The sequence below is a fragment of the Takifugu flavidus genome, chromosome 1 (assembly GCF_003711565.1).
Source record: "Takifugu flavidus isolate HTHZ2018 chromosome 1, ASM371156v2, whole genome shotgun sequence".
In the NCBI taxonomy this organism is placed as follows: domain Eukaryota; kingdom Metazoa; phylum Chordata; class Actinopteri; order Tetraodontiformes; family Tetraodontidae; genus Takifugu; species Takifugu flavidus.
The window spans coordinates 14,994,083-15,013,103 of record NC_079520.1 but is presented as its reverse complement, the minus strand read 5'-3'; the positions used below and the strand labels follow the sequence as shown (position 1 = coordinate 15,013,103).

The 19,021-nt window shown below is 40.0% G+C and overlaps 1 protein-coding gene across 1 annotated transcript; it reads right to left on the bottom strand.

The window, feature by feature from the left end:
• Positions 1-884: 884 nt before the first annotated feature.
• Positions 885-18,952, bottom strand: vwa8 (von Willebrand factor A domain containing 8). Its single transcript, XM_057040508.1, has 45 exons — positions 18,692-18,952; positions 18,168-18,245; positions 17,937-18,067; positions 17,727-17,837; positions 17,430-17,597; positions 17,072-17,236; positions 16,705-16,754; positions 16,416-16,524; positions 16,220-16,324; positions 15,992-16,120; positions 15,678-15,812; positions 15,510-15,587; positions 14,970-15,130; positions 14,379-14,492; positions 13,537-13,720; positions 13,075-13,152; positions 12,841-12,956; positions 12,663-12,760; positions 12,189-12,295; positions 11,847-11,918; positions 11,419-11,495; positions 11,215-11,290; positions 10,948-11,083; positions 10,341-10,460; positions 9,911-10,116; positions 9,069-9,220; positions 8,313-8,421; positions 7,963-8,101; positions 7,500-7,687; positions 7,103-7,222; positions 6,914-6,978; positions 6,709-6,834; positions 6,527-6,627; positions 5,906-6,057; positions 5,523-5,727; positions 5,340-5,421; positions 5,058-5,256; positions 4,475-4,583; positions 4,194-4,350; positions 3,747-3,855; positions 3,460-3,585; positions 2,991-3,149; positions 2,504-2,602; positions 2,115-2,353; positions 885-1,926 (listed from the first exon to the last, which is right to left on the bottom strand). Exons 1-45 carry the CDS (start codon positions 18,828-18,830, stop codon positions 1,827-1,829), a joined length of 5,679 nt encoding a protein of 1,892 aa, XP_056896488.1. The 5' UTR covers positions 18,831-18,952; the 3' UTR covers positions 885-1,826.
• Positions 18,953-19,021: the final 69 nt, after the last annotated feature.

Sequence of the window (19,021 nt, the reverse complement as noted above, 5' to 3'; positions counted from 1 at the left end):
CACACAACCAAGACTGTTCCAACACAGATCACCTTCTGTATGCAAGCGTGGGCCTTCTACACTGTACATGTTTAGCACGCATGCCACGCACTTAATCACTGTCATTTAGAGTTATCATCGATGCCATGATCATTACCAATGAGCCATAAAACCAGGAGAAGGCTCACAAAGAAGAGGAGAATGCTGGATTCTAACCTGCTCTGCTGTCATTGTGGGGGGGGGGTTCAGACAGAAGTCATGAAGTACAGGAAGTTAGGAATTTTTAAACTCAATATACTGTACATATCCCAACGCTGGGCAGCAGAATAATGTCCAGGATGAATTAAAGACGCATCAGCTCAACCAGAAAAGAGCAGTAATAAGCTCAAATGTGTCTAAACCTTTTGGGATTGTTGTATAGGAATAAACTGCAAACCCTAATCAATTAATACGATAATTCACCTGCAAATTTCTTATCGGGGTGATCAAGCATAGCAGGAATACAGAGTTGTCTTTTGTTTGTTTTATTTACTTATCATTTACTAAAATGATTCAACAAACAAATACTTTGTATTGGCTCTATTATTTATTCCTACAAGAACTTACTTATTCTCACTAAATTCTCCTTCTATACCCTTGGTCACATGGTTACATATGATCTTTTGTTTCTGTTTTGATTCAGGATGTGTGGAAGACTATTGAACACTCCTTGTGTCCATTACGTACAGTGGGAGCTAATAATGCTATTTGATCTTACAGATGCTTCTGCAGTCTTCCAGAATTGTGTAAATTACGTCCTCAGAGACATTTTCAACCCCACATTGTCTATATTCTCTTCAGGGCCCCATTTATAAACCCTCGATTTTGCAGACATGTGAATTATGTAATAAAACAGAAAATGCCTCTTTTATTTATTAGTTTTATTATTTGTAATTACATAAAAACATTTCAGATTAAATAAAATCAGACCAATGTAGCAGCAGTTAAAGGTTAACCAGTTACCATCAAAACCATTTTTAATACCTCACAGCATTTACTATCTGGAGTTGGTTACAGGTGTGGGCTGTTTTCCTCCTCGAATGCCGTGACCTCCTCATATCTACACCGGTTCTGCTGCCCCACAGCAGGGAGGTAAAAGACCACTATTTCTCCACTTGTGACTTTTCCAGACCCAAGTGGATCATTAACTCTGAGCAGATCGATGTGTGAGTATGAAGAGTGTCACTGCTTTGATTCCAGTAGCACTGGCTCAGCTCTCTAGTATAAACATAGTTGTTTGGAGTTTCCTGCCTGGGTGTGTAGTAACTTGTACTGATTCTGATGGTGGGTGGTTGTAGACAGTCAAACGGTTTTGAGATGGACCGAAATCCTGGACTGAAAATTAAGCTCAGCTTGTTCCTAATGTAAAACACCAGATTTACACATTTAGTATCAACCCAAGATCAAAGCATTTCAGGACAGAAGCAAAGAGTCTCTGTCCTGTGTAAAAACCAGTCTGATCATTTTTACAATTATGAGCACTATGTGATCAAGAATACAAACATTAAACAATTCAAGTAGCTCCAACTAAAACGGACAGGATGGCCACACACAAACTCATTCAGCTGTGAACTGCGATGGCTTGAATGAACAGCAAGTCACAAATGAGTTCTGACAGCGGAGGACCGATTCAGCCTGACCCATGAACCCACCATTGTACTGAAAGCCTCTGTCAGCACAGCGAGCTGTGGACAGAACCTATTTCACTGACGTCTCTCTCTCTCATGCTCGGATGGATGACTGTATGTTCTCCAGATGTGAGGACTGTGATCACACCCATCTGTGCACACAGGCCAGGTCCTCGGTTGTTAAAGCACCGTGGAAGTAAAGATCTGCTGCAAAGTCTGAGGGATTTGTTTGGTGTCCATGACAACAAAAGTTCTCCCTGCTGGAAGGGTCTTTTGGAGTCTGAAATACAATAAAGTGAAAAAGTGGTTAAACATTACCTCAGACAAGGAAAAATCCCATATTAGTTTACACGTAATCTGATCTGTTCTTTGCATAAACAGGAATATCTTCTCTCAGCTGCTATCCTCCTTCACCTTCCAGTCTGGTTTTCACCACTGTTACACTTTCCCTCATCCCCACCTTCTCACCTTTGTGCCTGATCACCGAGTGATCCAATGAAGATGACAAAGGCATTGACCTGTGGGTCAGAGGTTAGAACATTGGCTAAACGTTCCGGTCTGATGCCATAGCGTTCCAGGTTGGCATCACTGAGCACCACCAGGAAGTGCTCGTCAGCTTCTTCTTGAGCCAAGTCCTTGATGCTGGAGTCTGTGGCCTCCAGAGTGTAGTCTCCACTCATGCAGAACTGAGAATGAGCATGCATGATCTGTAGGGCAAAACAAACATTAACATGACTCTTCTCACCCTCTAAACATTGTCCTATGGATGAGTCAAATCATTACAAAATGAATATATTAATCAAAACTTCAAATATATTTTTAGGAGGAAGCCACTAGAAAACCTCCTAAATCTGTACCTTAAGGACTTTGAGCCTCTCCTTGTTGTTTTTGGGTATTTTATCTGCTTTCACCAACTCAATGTTGTGGCCGTCTCCAGAGTGGCCGACGATGTCATACTGCACAGAGAAAGCAGTTTTAAATAAAGGAAATATAAGAATTCATTAACCAGGTTCTAGCACAGAGCAAAATAATATTACAGGAAAGAAGGTTCAGAATACAAAGTTTATGCAGCTAAACTAGTGTCGCAATGACTACGAGTCTTATAGATTCTATAACTCTGCAAGCTGTTTGTTTCTGGCTTAAGGACATTAGATTTGAATTTGTTTTTTTCTAAACTGTATTAATGTAAAAAAGCCAAGGCTCTTGAGAGTCAGATTATGCAATAGCAATGCTTCTATTTTGGTTTCTCTGTTTATATGTAGAGCGCTTTCTCTCTTTGTATTCTTGTTTATGTTGGGCAAATCCATAATTACATGTAGCCTATGTTTGAGTTCGAGTTTTCACCTTGAACTTGGGCTCAAAACCCTCGAGAGCTTCCATCACCATGCACACGGCCTCCATGGAGCGTTCCAGTCTGCTGTCCACACCATTGAAGCGGTACATGCTGCCTGACACATCAGCTAACACCCGTAAACGTTTGGCTTTCTGATAGGGGCTTCCTAGCTGTAAACATGGTTCATACAAAAAAGGATAAAATAAACAAAGAACATTTAGCAAATACTTTAACTAGCGATGATATTCAACAAAGTACGCACTGTTATCAAGACAGAATTGAATTGTCAAACGTCTGTGTGATGTTTGGCGCTAAAATAGGGTTGAAGGATATACGTGCTGTGATATGTGTGTGGTACAACTAAAGTGGGAACCATTTAATGTGTGTTTCTGTTTTGTTCATGTGAACAGAAGTCTGTGTAGAAACAAGGGCATATGGATACACACTGACATAGAAACACACAAATACAAAGGCACACACCTCTGGTTCCAACTCTCCCCTGCGTTTATATATGGTCTTTTCTCCAGTCAGACCATCAATAATTTTAGCATCATCCAGTTCTCCTGTAGCCTGGTTTTTCAGCCACTGCCGTTCCTTCCCTTTAGCCTGAAAACACACATATGCATGTTAATGACACGTTTCAGAGTCTACCTGGGTCAGACTGTTTTGTGGAGGTGGGGGTTTCACATGCAGTGTTGGGATGTGAAAACCTGAACTGTGGAAAAACACATGCATTAGAAAATAAAAGATTAGCAAAGTAAGTTTACCTGTAAACTCTCCAGAATGACGCGGAGAGACTGAACCTGTCTTTGGACAGCGTTAGAGAAGCGCTCATATGTGGCAGCATCATATTCACTCATATCAATTTCTTTCAACCTAAAGAACAGACGATAATAAGGCAGGAAAAAGTCTCACAAAGAGTATTAACATGTAATACTCATATAATAAACATAGAATTATGTATATACATCATTCCCACATGAGGAATAATCCTTCATTTTAAATCCAAATTTTATTAAAAATTGTTCTCAACATCGGGATGTGAGAGAACACTAACACATACAGGTATGTAACTTCTATAATATTTAGCTTTTATTGTGAAAGGCTTGCTTAAGGGATGCTCAACTCTGGAAATGATTGGTGCATACACCCTAAGCAGGTTTATATAACATTAACCATAGCTTGGCTGTATTTTCTGGTGCTGAAACACCTACCTGTCTTTAAAGGCCTTTTCAGCCATCTCTCTGGCTGCCCTGCGGACCTCTTCTGGAATGGAGTCTTTCTCAGCCTGGGAGACCTGGTAGACCGTGTGACCCGAGTCTAGCCTGTAGGGACCACCTTTACCTCCGAGCCCTGCTGTGTCTCTGCCACCTGTAAACAGGGGATCCAACCACCATACAGCACTTAGGCACAATACAAATCCACACATGATGACAATAAATTAAATATGTAGATTAATGAGGTACCCAATTAAACACTACATAGCACTTGTTACCTGTGCCCCCTGCCCACTGGTTTCCACCTACATGAGGAGCATTGTTGGGGTCAATCTTGCCATGTTTGGGGGCAGTGACGTCCTGGCCACTCTCTTTTTCAACGGTAATCTGACGGGAGAAGAGTGAGTGATTATGTGATCACTTAGACCTGAATTAGAAAATAATAACCATGGAATATATGTGTGCAGGTGCAGAGAGTCACCAACAACTGCTGGAGCTTCTGACCTGTATTTTAGTTACAAATAATGTCTCCGTGTCTTAGAAAGAAAGAATTTACAAGAACATTTTATTTCCCATTTCCATTTAGAAAAATCTCTATAAAAACACTGTCTGGCTCTAAAAGAGAGACAATTGCTGAGATTGAGAATTCTGGTTCTGATGCAGAGGTAAATCTTAAACTGTAAATGGCAAATTTAACTCAATGCTTACCATTTAGCAACTCTGAACTCACAGCAGATGATATAATTTTAAATTAACAAATTTACAAGACAATAATCCACGAACCAACTCCAGAGAATTAAAAGGTTTCATCCAACAGATGAGATCGTCTCATTTACTTCCCAGACACAGCTATGATGATACCTGTACTGGTCTCTCTGTTCCAATCATGTTCTTCCACTCGGTCAGTGATCGCTGCAGGGATTCATATCCTGTCTCCCAGAGCCGCACCTCCCCGCCCATATCAACGGTGACCACCGCTCCAGAATCCAGAACAGCCATCACCACATCAGTCTCTGACACTTTGCTCAACCAGTTGGTGTATGGTGATAGAGACTTTGACCTACAAATCGCAAAGAAATATTTCATTCAAATAGACTATAAAGCATTGCACTTTTATTTTATGAAAAACTGTTGCCCGTTCACCTTGGGATAGGAACATATTTGACTTTTTTGAAGTTCAGATCAACTACCTCCAGGTACCCTGCCGTCATTGGAGGCGTGACATCTGGAGGTCCAACCAGACAACCAATCAGCACAATGAAGATATGAAATGTATTCAAAAGTCACTCCTGATATGCTCTCAGCTCTTTAATGTAGAACTCTGACCTCTAGGGTAGACATCCTTAAGGGGCACCTTGCTCGGTGGAAGAGCCCGGATGACCTGATTGGCCGAAAGCAAACTGGCACAGTTCTGCCGTCTGGGTGAGTTGGTACGAAAACCTCCTCTAAGGAACGTGTGTGGCCCACTGTCATTGTTCTTTATTGATGTCAGATTAACAGGTCTGGTAAAGCTGTACACCTCAATAGGAGACTGAAATGAAAAAGTTAAATTATTGAACACAAAAAAAACAGAAGTTTAATTTGATCTCTGGCATACTGAGTAAATAGCACATAACACTATGTTCTTGTTGTTGTAACATGAAGTAGCGATTCAAGCAATCCACATCAGCAAATGCATTTTGATGTACAGTATTTTGGTGTACTCTCACCACAGCATCTGGGAAGCCCACAATGATCTGAGCAAATGACCCAGAGTCCGTCAGTATGCGGTTAGGAAAAGCTATATTCTGGCCTATAGCGATGCTGAGGTTCTCATTAGGCAACTGCTCACAGGACACCATGTCAGGTAAGGGCACATCATCTGTAGGGGTGGCGGTGGCAGGTGGGGGCAAGATACAAATAGGAAGAGAAAGAAGTGTTGAAATGGAATACGTTGAAATGGTATACGTTGAAATGGTATACGACTACAACATGATGATAGCATTTTTCTAGCCATATATGGGCCTTTAACATTATAAGTGTGCTTTCTATTGACAATTATATACATGCCAAAGACCACACTTCAGGATCAACTCTTGGTTGAGTATTATGCTGTTGAACTGAATAGGACATATGATTAAACCATACAGTTAGGGTGATATATACTGTATATTTAGATGCTTACTGACTGACCCTGTCACATTCGAAAACAGCTCTCAGACTAACTTTAGACCATGTGATTTTTTTCAGAGACAGATGAGGATTAAAGACAGAAACTTGGGTATAAAGGTCATAATGTATGTACTAAATTTTATATATTTTTATATCTAATGCCTTGGTAATAAAAATACCTGAGCTGTTTGCATGTCCAGGGCCAACTGAGATGTCTTCACTGATGCTGTGGAGCTGATATACATCAGAGTCAGCAGTCGCCTTGGTCATCAGGAACTTCCTTTTTTAGGGTTATATGCAGTGCACCATGATATATAAACTCAATAATTGGTTGAATGCTTCGTTTGAATGTTGCTCCTACTTATTGGTAGTGCTCTCCAGTAAAAGCCAGCGGTCCTCTGCTACCAGAAACACACACTTCAACTTGATGGGAAGCGAGACGGTATGAACCTGGGCCTTCAGCACATCTAACATCTCTAACTGGTTGCTGCAACAAAGAATCCAATCGTTTTGATGATGCTCTAATTCATTGGGATGCACTGGCAATTGAGATCAATACAATTTACCTGTATTCCTTATAGAAAAGAAGCCAGTTCTTATGAGCAAATTCATGACACATTTTATGTCCTCCCTGTAAACAAGAATTTGAATGCATGCACATATGATCAGGCAAATATATTGTCAAACTAATCTTCACATTTTGTTTCAAGAGTCCATTCTAGATTAAGTCCAGTACGCAGACAGTGACATCATACCTGCTGTTCTTTACTGTTCCACCAGCTGGAGGCTTTGGTGTAAGGTGGATCGGTGTGTGGAGACAACATGAGCCTCCGCACAGCACCTGTCACCAAGTCCACATGGAGCACTGTGTTAGTCTAATACAAAAAGATGGGAAACAAAGTGGGAAACACATTTAATGAAAGTGGAATACTGCATTCAAGATGCTGGCAGTTCAAATACGCAAAAGATCAAGATGAGCAAAAACTGAAATACCGTTCACAATTTAAAATTTGTATAATGCCCACAGACCAGTCAGGGTACTCATTGGTGGTCAGGCATGAGTACCGTTGGTGACAAACAATGGGTGTGTGAAAGGACTGTAATGTAATCTGATGATACAAGAACTGGAATTTTTCTTGGTTGTGTGCCTACCTGCTCTTCATGCAGAACCACCTGACCATCCAGAGGACTCCCCAGTGGTGCAATGGTGACACAGGGCTGCCAGACGCCACTGATGGTCTTGGGGAAGACGTCGTACAGGTCAACGTATTTTATTGTGTCCCCGTGTTCTCTCATGGAGTACAACGCCACTGGATTACATGTGGCAACATACAGAACATCTGCAAAATGACAGATGGTCATGAACTGTCTCAAATGATGTCATTCATTGCAGACAATAATATGTCAGAAGCCTTTGTTTAATTTGTCCTAAACTATCCCCACACAGGGAAAGCAAGGCCGTCGTCTTTAATATTCACAGTTGCTTAACTCACCTACAGCTTGGAAACACGAGACTAAAACTAATGACCGTTGTTTAATGCACAAAGGAGCGTGAAAAATCCTAAATATGTGCACTGTGGGTTTCTGTTAGTAATGACAGTAATTTTGTGTATACCATCTCTGGTCTTGACATCACAGATGATGTTGCTTTCATTGATTGGAATCTGCCAGTGAGCTTTCTCTTCACCGAAAGTTAAAGCTCTACTTTCCTGTCTTCGGCAGGGGTAAGACTGAACACGAAGAAACACAGGGCCCTGGAGACAGCACACAAATGATGGAATATAATAACTGACATAACATTACCATAACATGGATCATGATAATAAAAGATCATTCACAGAGTGAGATCAGTTAAGGTCATCAAACAACAAACACCTCTGCCGTGTGTGGTCATCAGTCACATTCACGCATGAGAGAGGAGGAAACAAACTGGCTGCAGATGGAACTCAGCCTTTCTGTCTTTACCTTAATTTCTGCCAAGTGCTTCTCCGTTGGACAGAGCAGTTTTCTAGAATCATTGCCGCCGTGGTTTATTGTCCAGTGGCCGGTCATCTCGATCTGGGGCAGAGGCAACCTAAGGAATAAAAGTCTCACAACTGTAATTTCATGGGATATACAATAATTGATGTGCTAGCTATAGTGCACTTAAATCTGTTGTGATTTTACATTCCATAAAAATATTTCACCAGTTTCAATGACCCAAAAGTAAAATTTATCAATCTTGTATTAGTACCAGAATAAGAAAAGCCTGTATTTTTCTCTTATTTAAAAGAAATTGTGATAGCAGAGGGTCCTCAGACACTAAATATTGAGGATACATATGGAGAAGTGCCCTTATGACAATATGAGCTTCAAAATAAGCTTCCCATCATAAAAATTTCAATAATAGGCAGTCATTATTTTCATTGCTCTGACTGTTTGAAATAAAAGCCCACGACACAGAAGTAAAACATATTTTACTTTATTTTAGACACATTTGCATATAATGACAGAATGGGTGGTAAACTGGTGTTCTTATTTCAGAGAAGTTGGGATAACACAACTGTAGTAGGGATTATACTAGGCTGTGGGACTAATTAACGGATGCTTCCAATTCATGTGGTTCTCTGCAGATAAAGAAAACAGTCCTGCATGGAACCACTGGCCAGAGCACAATGATCAAGTGTAGCTATTTTAGGAGAAGCCATTTTGAATTTATTGAAAAGTAACATGATTTCTTACTCCTTGGCCAGTTTGACAGAAGTCGGCTTGGCTCCAACAGGAATCCCATGTTTGTGCAGCACTTCATACACGACCTCTCGCATGTCTTTGTTATATGAGTCAAAGTCAAAGACATTAGACACCACATTGGCTAAACCCTCATGAGGGAATTTCTGTTAGGAAACAAAAAAGAAGAGGCGGAAGAAGAGGAAAGAAGAGAAGGAGTAAGATGGAAGAAATGTATGATGGCAAGATAAATGAATGAATAAATGAAGCATGTGGAAGATGGGAAAGACAACAGAAACCACAAAGTTAAAGACATGGCAACACAAACCACTGTATACCACTGGCTACTTCTGTAACACGTGAATTTCCCTGATGTGGGATCAATAAAGTTTTATCTTATCTTATCAAAGGGAACACTATCACTAACAATTATCAGAGGGAACTACAGATATCTTGTTAATGCTTATATTATTTTGACTAACCCTAACCCACCAAAATTAATGGTAAACCCCTGAAAACCTTTTTATTTACCAACTGGTACACTTTAAATGTACATGAGTACCAGAGCCAGAGCCCTGACACAAAATAGCTACCACCCACCATCGCCATCTAAACACCAGAGCTTGAGAAGGTCTGCAGTGAAGAATGGTTTAATGCATCATACCCAGAAAGGCAGGAGGGGGGTCATTGCTTTAGCTAAGTGTGGAACAAGGGTGCTAATAATAATGTCAGCGGTCAAAGCAGTGACAGCTAATTATGACAAAAGTAAACAAAAATAAATACATCCAGGAAGCAAACAAGCAAAACAAATACACAAAAGGTGTTCTGCTGAACAACCTTCCCATGTGACGTCTTACCTGAAGGTGTTTGACAATGCTGACAACCTCACGGACGGAATAGGGGTAGGTTATTGTACCCTGGTCAGCCATGGACCTCAGCTCTCCAAAAACAGCGACCAGTTTCCGTAGGGTAGCCTCCGGGACATCAGGCCCATACTGTTTCAGCATTGATAATTCAGCCGTGGGCTTGGGATTGTCCACAGAATGGCAGCTAAAAATATCACCTGTTCAGGTGACAATAACAAGTCAATCTTCCTGTACCAATATTTGACAAACACTGAAAGCGAGGCTGTGTTGTTTGGTTTTACAGCAATGTAATAAATCTTAAAACTAAACTTAATTTCAGTTAACACTTTAAATCATCCGTAAAGAGATTTTATGACCAGTTGCATTCCTGATTTTATGACTCCAATCCCATGTATCTGTGAGTGGGCACACTTGTACATACCCATAGCTCCAAAAAAGTCATTTCCAAGAAAAGGAAAACCCGGTCTATTGGCCAGTACAATCATCCTGAAGTCTGGGTGCAAGACTATAGTGTTGGTTCTCCCCTCAGCTTCACTTGGATCTTTGAAGAAGAAACAGTATTAAACGCACTCACTCATTACTCAGTATCGGTTGAACCCACATAAAGCTGACTCAAGGGGCCTCTCGTTCAGGCTGTCGATCTCAGAACTGTAACTACGGGAACTCTCAGAAGCCCAGATGTTCTACTTGGTGTTTCCCTTCAAGTGGTGTCTGAGCCCCTCATTCTGTCTCTAAATGTTTTACATTTGAATGTTCAAATTTATTTTAAGCTTTAAACAAAGGTTTACAGTTCAGATACATCAGGGTTGGACAAATCTTCTATCGTCCCTGAACAACAGCCCCATTTTCTTATCGTGAGAATTTAATTTGACTGCGTGTAATATTTTACTCATATATTTATTTAATATTTTACTCTGTTTTCTAGCACATCTAACTCAATTGATAAGCGATATCTGAAACAGGCCCAGATATGTTTTAAATCTTGCCAGAGAGTGTGCGTGTGTGTGTGTGTGCGCGCGTGTGTGTACCTGAAATGATTCTGCGTCCATCAGCAAGAATCATCTCTTTACTTTCCACTAGAGTTTTGAGGATACAGGTTACATTAGTGGGAGCTTTGTCAGCCTCATCAACCACCAATATGTGGCCAAATTTTGCTGCTTTCACCTGTGCACACGCAAAAACACACATTTTATTAAATGCTACATATTATTTAAAGAATTCATTAATGTATCCAGACTGTGCAAGCAAGCGTAAAAGAAACAGCATGAGAAAACATGAGAAAGAGAGGGACTGACCAAAGGAGAATCCTCATAAGTTATTATCCCATTTTGAACTGAAGGTTGCACAGTCAAGGTCTGGACGGTTGTGTCTCTGAGACGGAGCAAAATAGGTTTGAGAAACAAAAGCACAATCCAGTATTTGCATTTAAATAAGAAAAGAGCCAGAGCACATAACAGGGGGAGAAACTCCGTGTTTAATATTATATCTTTTCTTCTCACCGGTGTAATTGTAGGTATTCTCTTGGTCTGTTCAGCAGTTGCAGGAATCTGTCCACAATTTTATTCTTACCGACACCCTGGGAAGGAAGGAGGATAACAAAGCAACTTGTTTGTAAGCTCCTCTAACAGGACTGAAATATGCCACCTTCCTTACACACAGCTATTGAGATCAGAATACAATGCTAATTAAAGGTGTTTTTATATTACAATCACATAAACTACATTTAGTTCTGATTATTATGATTTTAATAAATGTAAAACCGACTGCAGCTTTGATCAAGGGTGCAATACTTTGTTTTAGGCATTGTTGACTTCTATCTGTAGGTAAGCATCACCAAACCATTATATATATATATATATTCCTAAATGAGATAATAGTTTAAGTTTATATTTTGAAATGCTCATAGGGTGTATAATAGATGACCAACCTGATTGCCTACTAAGAGGAGGTGCTCTCCCAATAGAAAGTCTTTCAACATGTCTTCCATCACCTTCAAATGCTACATAAAAGAAATAGAATAGGACAGAAGGTTAGGACAGGACACATTTCTAATCAAGGAGCTTTAACGGTATTTTGTTTTTTCCTTATTTTGTAGATAAGCTATTATTCTAATTAGGGATGTCTGATCACATTTTTTTTGTCCCTGAGTCAAAGTCATTTGATTTTGAATTTTGAAAATGCAGTTAAAAAAAAGAGCAAAGAAAGAAAACAACCAATTTGTCCTTTAAGGTTTTTTTTTTACAGTAAAGTACAATTTCTTTTGAGTTACCTGAGGATTATTGAAGAAGAGGACATCAGGAACCTTAATTTTCAAACTGGGGTTGTAGACAGGAGCACTCACAGACCCAACAGTCAATACTCCATCTTTCACTATGCCTAACAAAGCACAGAAAAGGTCATTTTGTGTGTGTGTGTGTGTGTGTGTGTGTGTGTGTGTGTGTGTGTGTGTGTGTGTGTGTGCGTGTGTGTGTGTGTGTTTCAACTAGGGAAGCTAAACCCTTAAATCAGACAGGACAGAAGAGCAGTTTTCCATACAGAAATGTTTTTCATTAATCCTTGATATATTACATTTTGGGTTTTCAGTCTCCACAAACTGTTTCTATAAGAGTTGAATGAATTTTACACATTTGGCTATGAAATCGCTTTCAATGTTAAATAGGTAGGTCTGCAAATTAATTGAACCAAAGATGAACAAAAACAAACCTTAAACCGATTCTGTAAATTTCTGACAACTGTAACTTACAACTCAAGTCGACGCTTTCATCAGATTCTACCGTGTCGTGTATGGAGCTGCGATCAAGGCCTCTGTCCAGAGCTGCACGGGCCAGACGAGGTAGGAACCTGAAATGCACATTCACATGCTGGATCACTGTTGCACGCAATTTGTTCACCTCATCTAAACAACAGATATTTGTGTTAACCTGGACAGACAAGCCTTATTGACAGCATGAGTGATGCTCTCGTTGGGATAATGAGAGAGACGGTGACAGATCCTCAAAAGCTGCCTGGTGGACAGAGAAGACGCCAGAGACTGTGCCTGCAGACACACAACATTTACCAATGTTTTACATAAATTTCCTTAAACAACACACACACACACACACACACACACACACACAGAAACTTCAAGAACATGCTCAAATACTTGCACTCACTGTGGGGTCATTTGCTGTTTGAAGGCTGTGTTTGAGATGTAATAGTTTTTCTGCTGCTTCTGTTGGAACATTAGGAGTCTACAAGACAAAACATGAAATGGCAAAACTTTGTAATGATAGGAATTTCAAACAAATGAATTACGAGTGCTGCTTTGCTTGGAAACAAAAATTGCAGACACCAAATCACTATGTACAGTCCAGTTTCAGACCCTTTGCAATGGCAATCTATAAATCTATAAAGGCCGTCCACCATCAGTCACCAACAAACTTGACAATTTCTCCAAATCCAGGTGTGCTAAACCTGTTGCATCATACTGAAAGACTGGAGGTAGTAACTGCTGCATAAGCATTGAGTCAAGGGTATAAATACCTATGTCAATGCAACATTTTCCTTTTTTTAAGTAATAAATTAGCAAAAAAAAATCTACAAGAAAAATGCATGAACTTGGAGCTTTGTCTCACCAGTCCGAGGATGAGATCCATTTCCTCTGCTTTGGCCAAAGGAGTGACGCTGTGGTACAAGAACATTGGAAGCAGCTCTGCGTTCAACCATTGCTGACTATTTTTGCTGTTGGTACTGGCTCCTACAACGGGGGGCTCGGCCAAAGCCAGCACCCTAAAAGATGGATGGATGGGGAGAATTGACCTGGAAATACGGGACAGTTATCATTAAAGTGATGAATTCATAATTTATCTGAACTCATAATGAAAATGATAAAAATGAATTTGTGTCAGAGGATTAGAATGAATGCATATAGGAATGAAAACCCAGCGCTGTTGACAGGGGATTCTTTTTCTTTATGGCCACTGGATTGAGCTTTAGTGGCACTTGCTGTTCAAATGGACAGGCTGCTGTAACAGGATCACCTGCTCATCATCTGACACAAATTCAGTCTGAAGAATGCATCTTTTGAGAAAGCAATACATAGAAGCCAGGTTTTCTTTATGTCACCACTAATGACCCCATTTAGATGTTGCCTTGGGGTGAAAAATCCCTCACAGTTACTTTTGTCCTAATGGCAGGAATCCATGAAGCTTTGACCAGAATATTCTCATTTGTGGGTAGAAAACAATGCAGCTTTTAATCTAAAGTTCAGCATCACTAAAGGCAGCAGACTTGCAATTTTCCACGTATTTAACAGTGAACAGATGTACACCAAGGATAGACACAGTATAAACTGTGTAAGAGCCAATAAGCATTTGTAATCTTGCCACATCTGTCTTCCCCTGCGAAGCATCTCACCATGACCAGTTCAAGTGCAGTGGTGGTTCTAGTTTACATGTCGCGTTGTGTGTGCGTATACCTCTCTTGCAACTGCTGATCAGTGAACTGGAGCTGTTCCTTTAGCGTTTGGTATCTGTCCCATCGCATCAGTCTGGTCCCATCAAATAGATCTAACTCTCTGTCATGAAGAAGTCTGGAAAAGTAAAAAACTGAATAAACTCCGAAATCTGTGCATGTGTGTAAATAATTCACTTGTGTTTTATTGGTAAAGTCCTGTTAAAGGCTATCCAAGATGCCTCCTGGCAAGAGGCAGGGAACGCCCTGCACAAATTTCCTAATATTCTGTAAAGGTATTGTTTTAATGAAATGCAAAACACAGCAGCAACATTTATCGAACAAAATACACCATTATGTCAGCATTCTCAGTAGCAAACAACTGGAAGCTGTGGTTTCATTTGTGTTACAGAATAAACTACAGTAGTCACAGTGTTCCATTTAAGTTGACTTCTATGATGAGAGAAAGAGAAAGCACACATGTACCGTACACATGTGGCAATGCTTTTCATTTGCAGCAGTGGACATATAGAAATATAGAAACAAAACTCAACATGTGATTAATGAGAGCAGTTAGAAAACATAAACACTCTATTTTAGATGCATGCACAATTACCTTGAGAGTACAGCCAGGGTTCCCTGGTTTACCCTGTGAATTCCATCCAGAAGCAGCAGCTTGCCTTCAATGGCAGCATTGACCAGAGGAGACGGCCTCCATGCTGTGTCCCCATTTGGAAGAGTGTACCTTTGCTGGAGAAGATCCCTGGCTGTCATGTCCTTCAAATTAATATTGATGAAATAAAAAGGTCAACAAACAGCAACATACAAATCGACTTGCTTTATTATAATGTAAGTATTGATTTCCCCATTTCAAATAGGTCACAAATAAGGCTATATATCAGCATCTGTAGTCGTACATGTTCTGGAGAGTTCTGTAAAGTGTTTTAGCTTCAGGAATAATGCTACTCTAATATTTTAAATGGTCATGTTCATCCTAATCAAACAAGTTGAAAATTGAATGTAGATGTGTTCGAATTTGTAGCAGAGAATATGCAAATCTTTATCTAGTTAGTGTGAGAATAAGTAATATTCTTATTATGTAAATAAAAATGTATACATATACGATAGTGCAAAGGTACATTGAGTTTTTATTTACCTGGTAGAGCATCACAGGCTCTATGCTGTAACCAAGCAGCTCAGCAAATTCTCGAGCAACTACTGATTTGCCACAACCCTGAATATAATAACAGCAACAAAAACTATTGAGTACACAAATATGCTGTACGGCATGTAAACCAACAGCTGTACATTATGAGTCAAATACCTTGGGCCCTATCACACACATATCTTTGCCCATGTGTGACTGGATCATCTCAGCTATCAGTTGGGAGTGGCTGGGTGTACTGATGAAGTTACTGCTTCTTTTGTTTGGATTCAGCGGCTTGGTGCCTGCTGGAACCTTGAGTTAGAGACAAGAGATGGTGGCAATCATCCTCCAGAATATATAATACCTCTGAAGGGCATTCACCCCACCATAGATGTTTTTCCCTTTTTGCTGCATTTAGACATAAAATTATGGCCAACATAATTTAGCTTGGTTTTTAAGAAGAATCATCGCTGTACAGTGGTGACAGATACCTGAAAGGTGATATCTTTGTCTGCAACATGCAATGTGACATCTGCATGGCCCTCAAGATCGCTTGATGAGCCAACGCTCAAAACTGAGCTGGGGGCTGGAATATGGTGTCCATCCATGAGCTCAAACCTCTGCAAATAAAGAGGCTTTAATAAATCATACCAAGAACGCACCCATCCTTATGGGTTTTCTGAAAAACATTTTTAGTGGTTTTCTTTATTGTATCTCACACTGAGAACACCCTCCACAGCCGTGCACCCTTCCTTGTTCAGCATGTTGCTGTAGGGGTAAAGCCTTTGTACCAGCTGCTGGGATGACATCACTGGGAAAGTGTTCTGTAGCAAATAAATAAATAAAATGTCTGAAAATGTGGCTTTTCCCTCAACAAAGTGAGACATTGTGCATGATGTAAACCAATGCTCTCACTAGCACTTGGAGAGCAGGAAGCAGATTATCCACTGGAAAGTCAGGAAGTCCAATACTGGAAGACTCTTGTGAGCACAGTGTAGTAGCAGCAGCCAGTAGCTGGGATATTCTGAAACACACAATGCATCAAAGTATCACATATTACAGTTAAGTTATTTATTGGGATAAATAATAAACAACACTCAGTTCTTTTAGTAAAAATAAAAATTACTATTTATATTACAGTTATTACTATTATTATCAAAGTATTGACTATATTTGGGGGTTTTATTGTGTGTCTTTTACATGCCTTTCTGAAGCAACGTTGGTTCCTACTTTGTACAGCAGCTCCAACTGGTCCTTAAAAAGCAGAGCAACTTACAATTAATTTTCTGAGCATCAGTTGGGCCAAGAGAAGAAAATCTACTGAAGGTGAGTGGGACCAAAGTCAAAAGAAACATGTTATAAATTAACAAAGAGTCTAATGCTGAAAAAAGTGACACTTTGGACATAAATACCCTACATATAAAGTGCAAACAGAATTTTTAAATTATTTGCAACAGAGCTCAGAATATGCAGAATAGGCAGAATGGAACACTACAATCTCCAAGGCTTCAGTAAGAGAAATAAAAATATGGCAGTGGGGCTTTTTAACAAAACAGACAATGTGTACTGACCTTGAATGGTAAGTATGAAATATGTCTGGCCTGGAAACGAGAGCGTAGAGGTGGATCCAGGGGGTTGCCTTTGTACTTGGGGACAGGAAGGCCGAGAGCAATGACTCGAAAATCCTCACTCACACGGACGATCTTCCAACTGTCCAGCACTTCTTTTGTATGTTCCTGCAATGCATCAAAGTAAGATTTATTACATAATGCTTGAAAAAAACAATATGGTATATAGATGTATACACTGAATATATGTATACACTGTTGCACACATATACAGAACATATCTTAGCAGATGAACATGGCACTTTCAGGCATCCAGAAACTGTACCTAAATAGGTTTATATGAACCGTATTAAGTTTTGACCTGTAGCAGCTTGTCATAGCGGGTAGCTGACATCAGGAATCGTCCGTCTTCTAGCTGCATCTCTCTATTTTCCAAGAGGTTGTTTAACACAGGCAAAACGTTCCTTTCAGCCTTCTCAAGCCCATCCAGGACGAGGACTCGACCCTGTGTTGCTGCCCTGACAGCACACTGTGGAAACAAATTCCCAGTCACCAGGAAATCACATCCAAGATATAGTATATATTTTAAATTTGTACGAAAACAGTGATATACATTGAGTCAGTGACATTACTGTATTAGCACGTCTCCTGTGGCTACCTGGTCTATATAAAAGGCTGTCCCTGAACGGATCTCTCTCCTCTGTTTCAGGTCAGACTCTGTGGTGTCCCTCGACAGGGCCACATACTCGACTTCACGTCTAGTCAGTTCCTAGTAAACAAACATTTCAACAATATTAGACATTAAACTGCAGCTTTCTAAATAAACACCTCTTGTGAATATACCCATTTTGTCATGCATTTGCCTCACCAGATACTGCATAGCTATGGATCGTCTCAGAGGTCCTGGGGGACCAATAAGAAACATATCCTGACCTAAAAGGTCCTTTTGCAAAATCCATCGAAGGTGATGAGCCACTGCTTGTGGAGGAGAATCGAGAACTACATGTGCAACAAAAAAATACATTATCATATACGTACTTCTTTCTAATATAATACATATACTGCATGTTTTCTGAGGGTAAAAGTCAAAATTACATACTGTGTTTGACAGGAACAAGTTCTGGATTTTTGGGCGTTTTAAGTTTATAAATGATCTCTCCGATCTTCAATGAATCACCTACAAAGAACAAGTTAAACAATGCTCATCAATGCTAGCTCCAATTTATTTTTATTTTTTTACTTCCTTTAGAAATTTTACTTTGAACTCTGTAAAAGTTTTGTTTTTTAATCATGTTTATGTTTCCATCTGTGCCAAACATAGATAAGCACAAGGAATATGGATCGACACATGAGAAGGTTTTAGAAAGCAGTACAAAGGTTACAAGATAAGTCATTGGAGACTATATGACCAATCTGTGCATTGTCTTAAGTTATTACGTGATAGTTACGACTTTATGCCTCATACATGGACACTAAAGGGGTGCTTGAAGTCAGGCGTCACACTTGCGAGGATGAAAAGTCAATAAACTAGATATTTCTGGATGGCATTGTCTGCTTATGAGACAAATTCCTCTGATACATGAAAATGTGACAGAGGGATTTGTTTCCAAAGAAGCAGATTACCTGAAGATGTTTTGTGAAGTTTGACCTCATGTGTTTTCCACATCCAGCCATTTCTTCCCAGCACAGCACCCAAAGTACTCCGGATCCTTCTGGAAGCGACACTCGCTGATGAACCGCTGCAAAGAATCTGGGGGTGCATTTTAACAATGTAAGTTCACCACACTATTAATTGATTATATAGGAGTCTTCATCCTCCAGCCTCAGCAATGGTCATTATATGACGCGAAATACCCCAACCGGTGAATGCCGGAAGATGATAAAGATGTCCGCATCTAAAGTCTGCCGTAGTGTTTCAGGGTGAAAATAGTTCCGAGGTATTCAAAGATATCC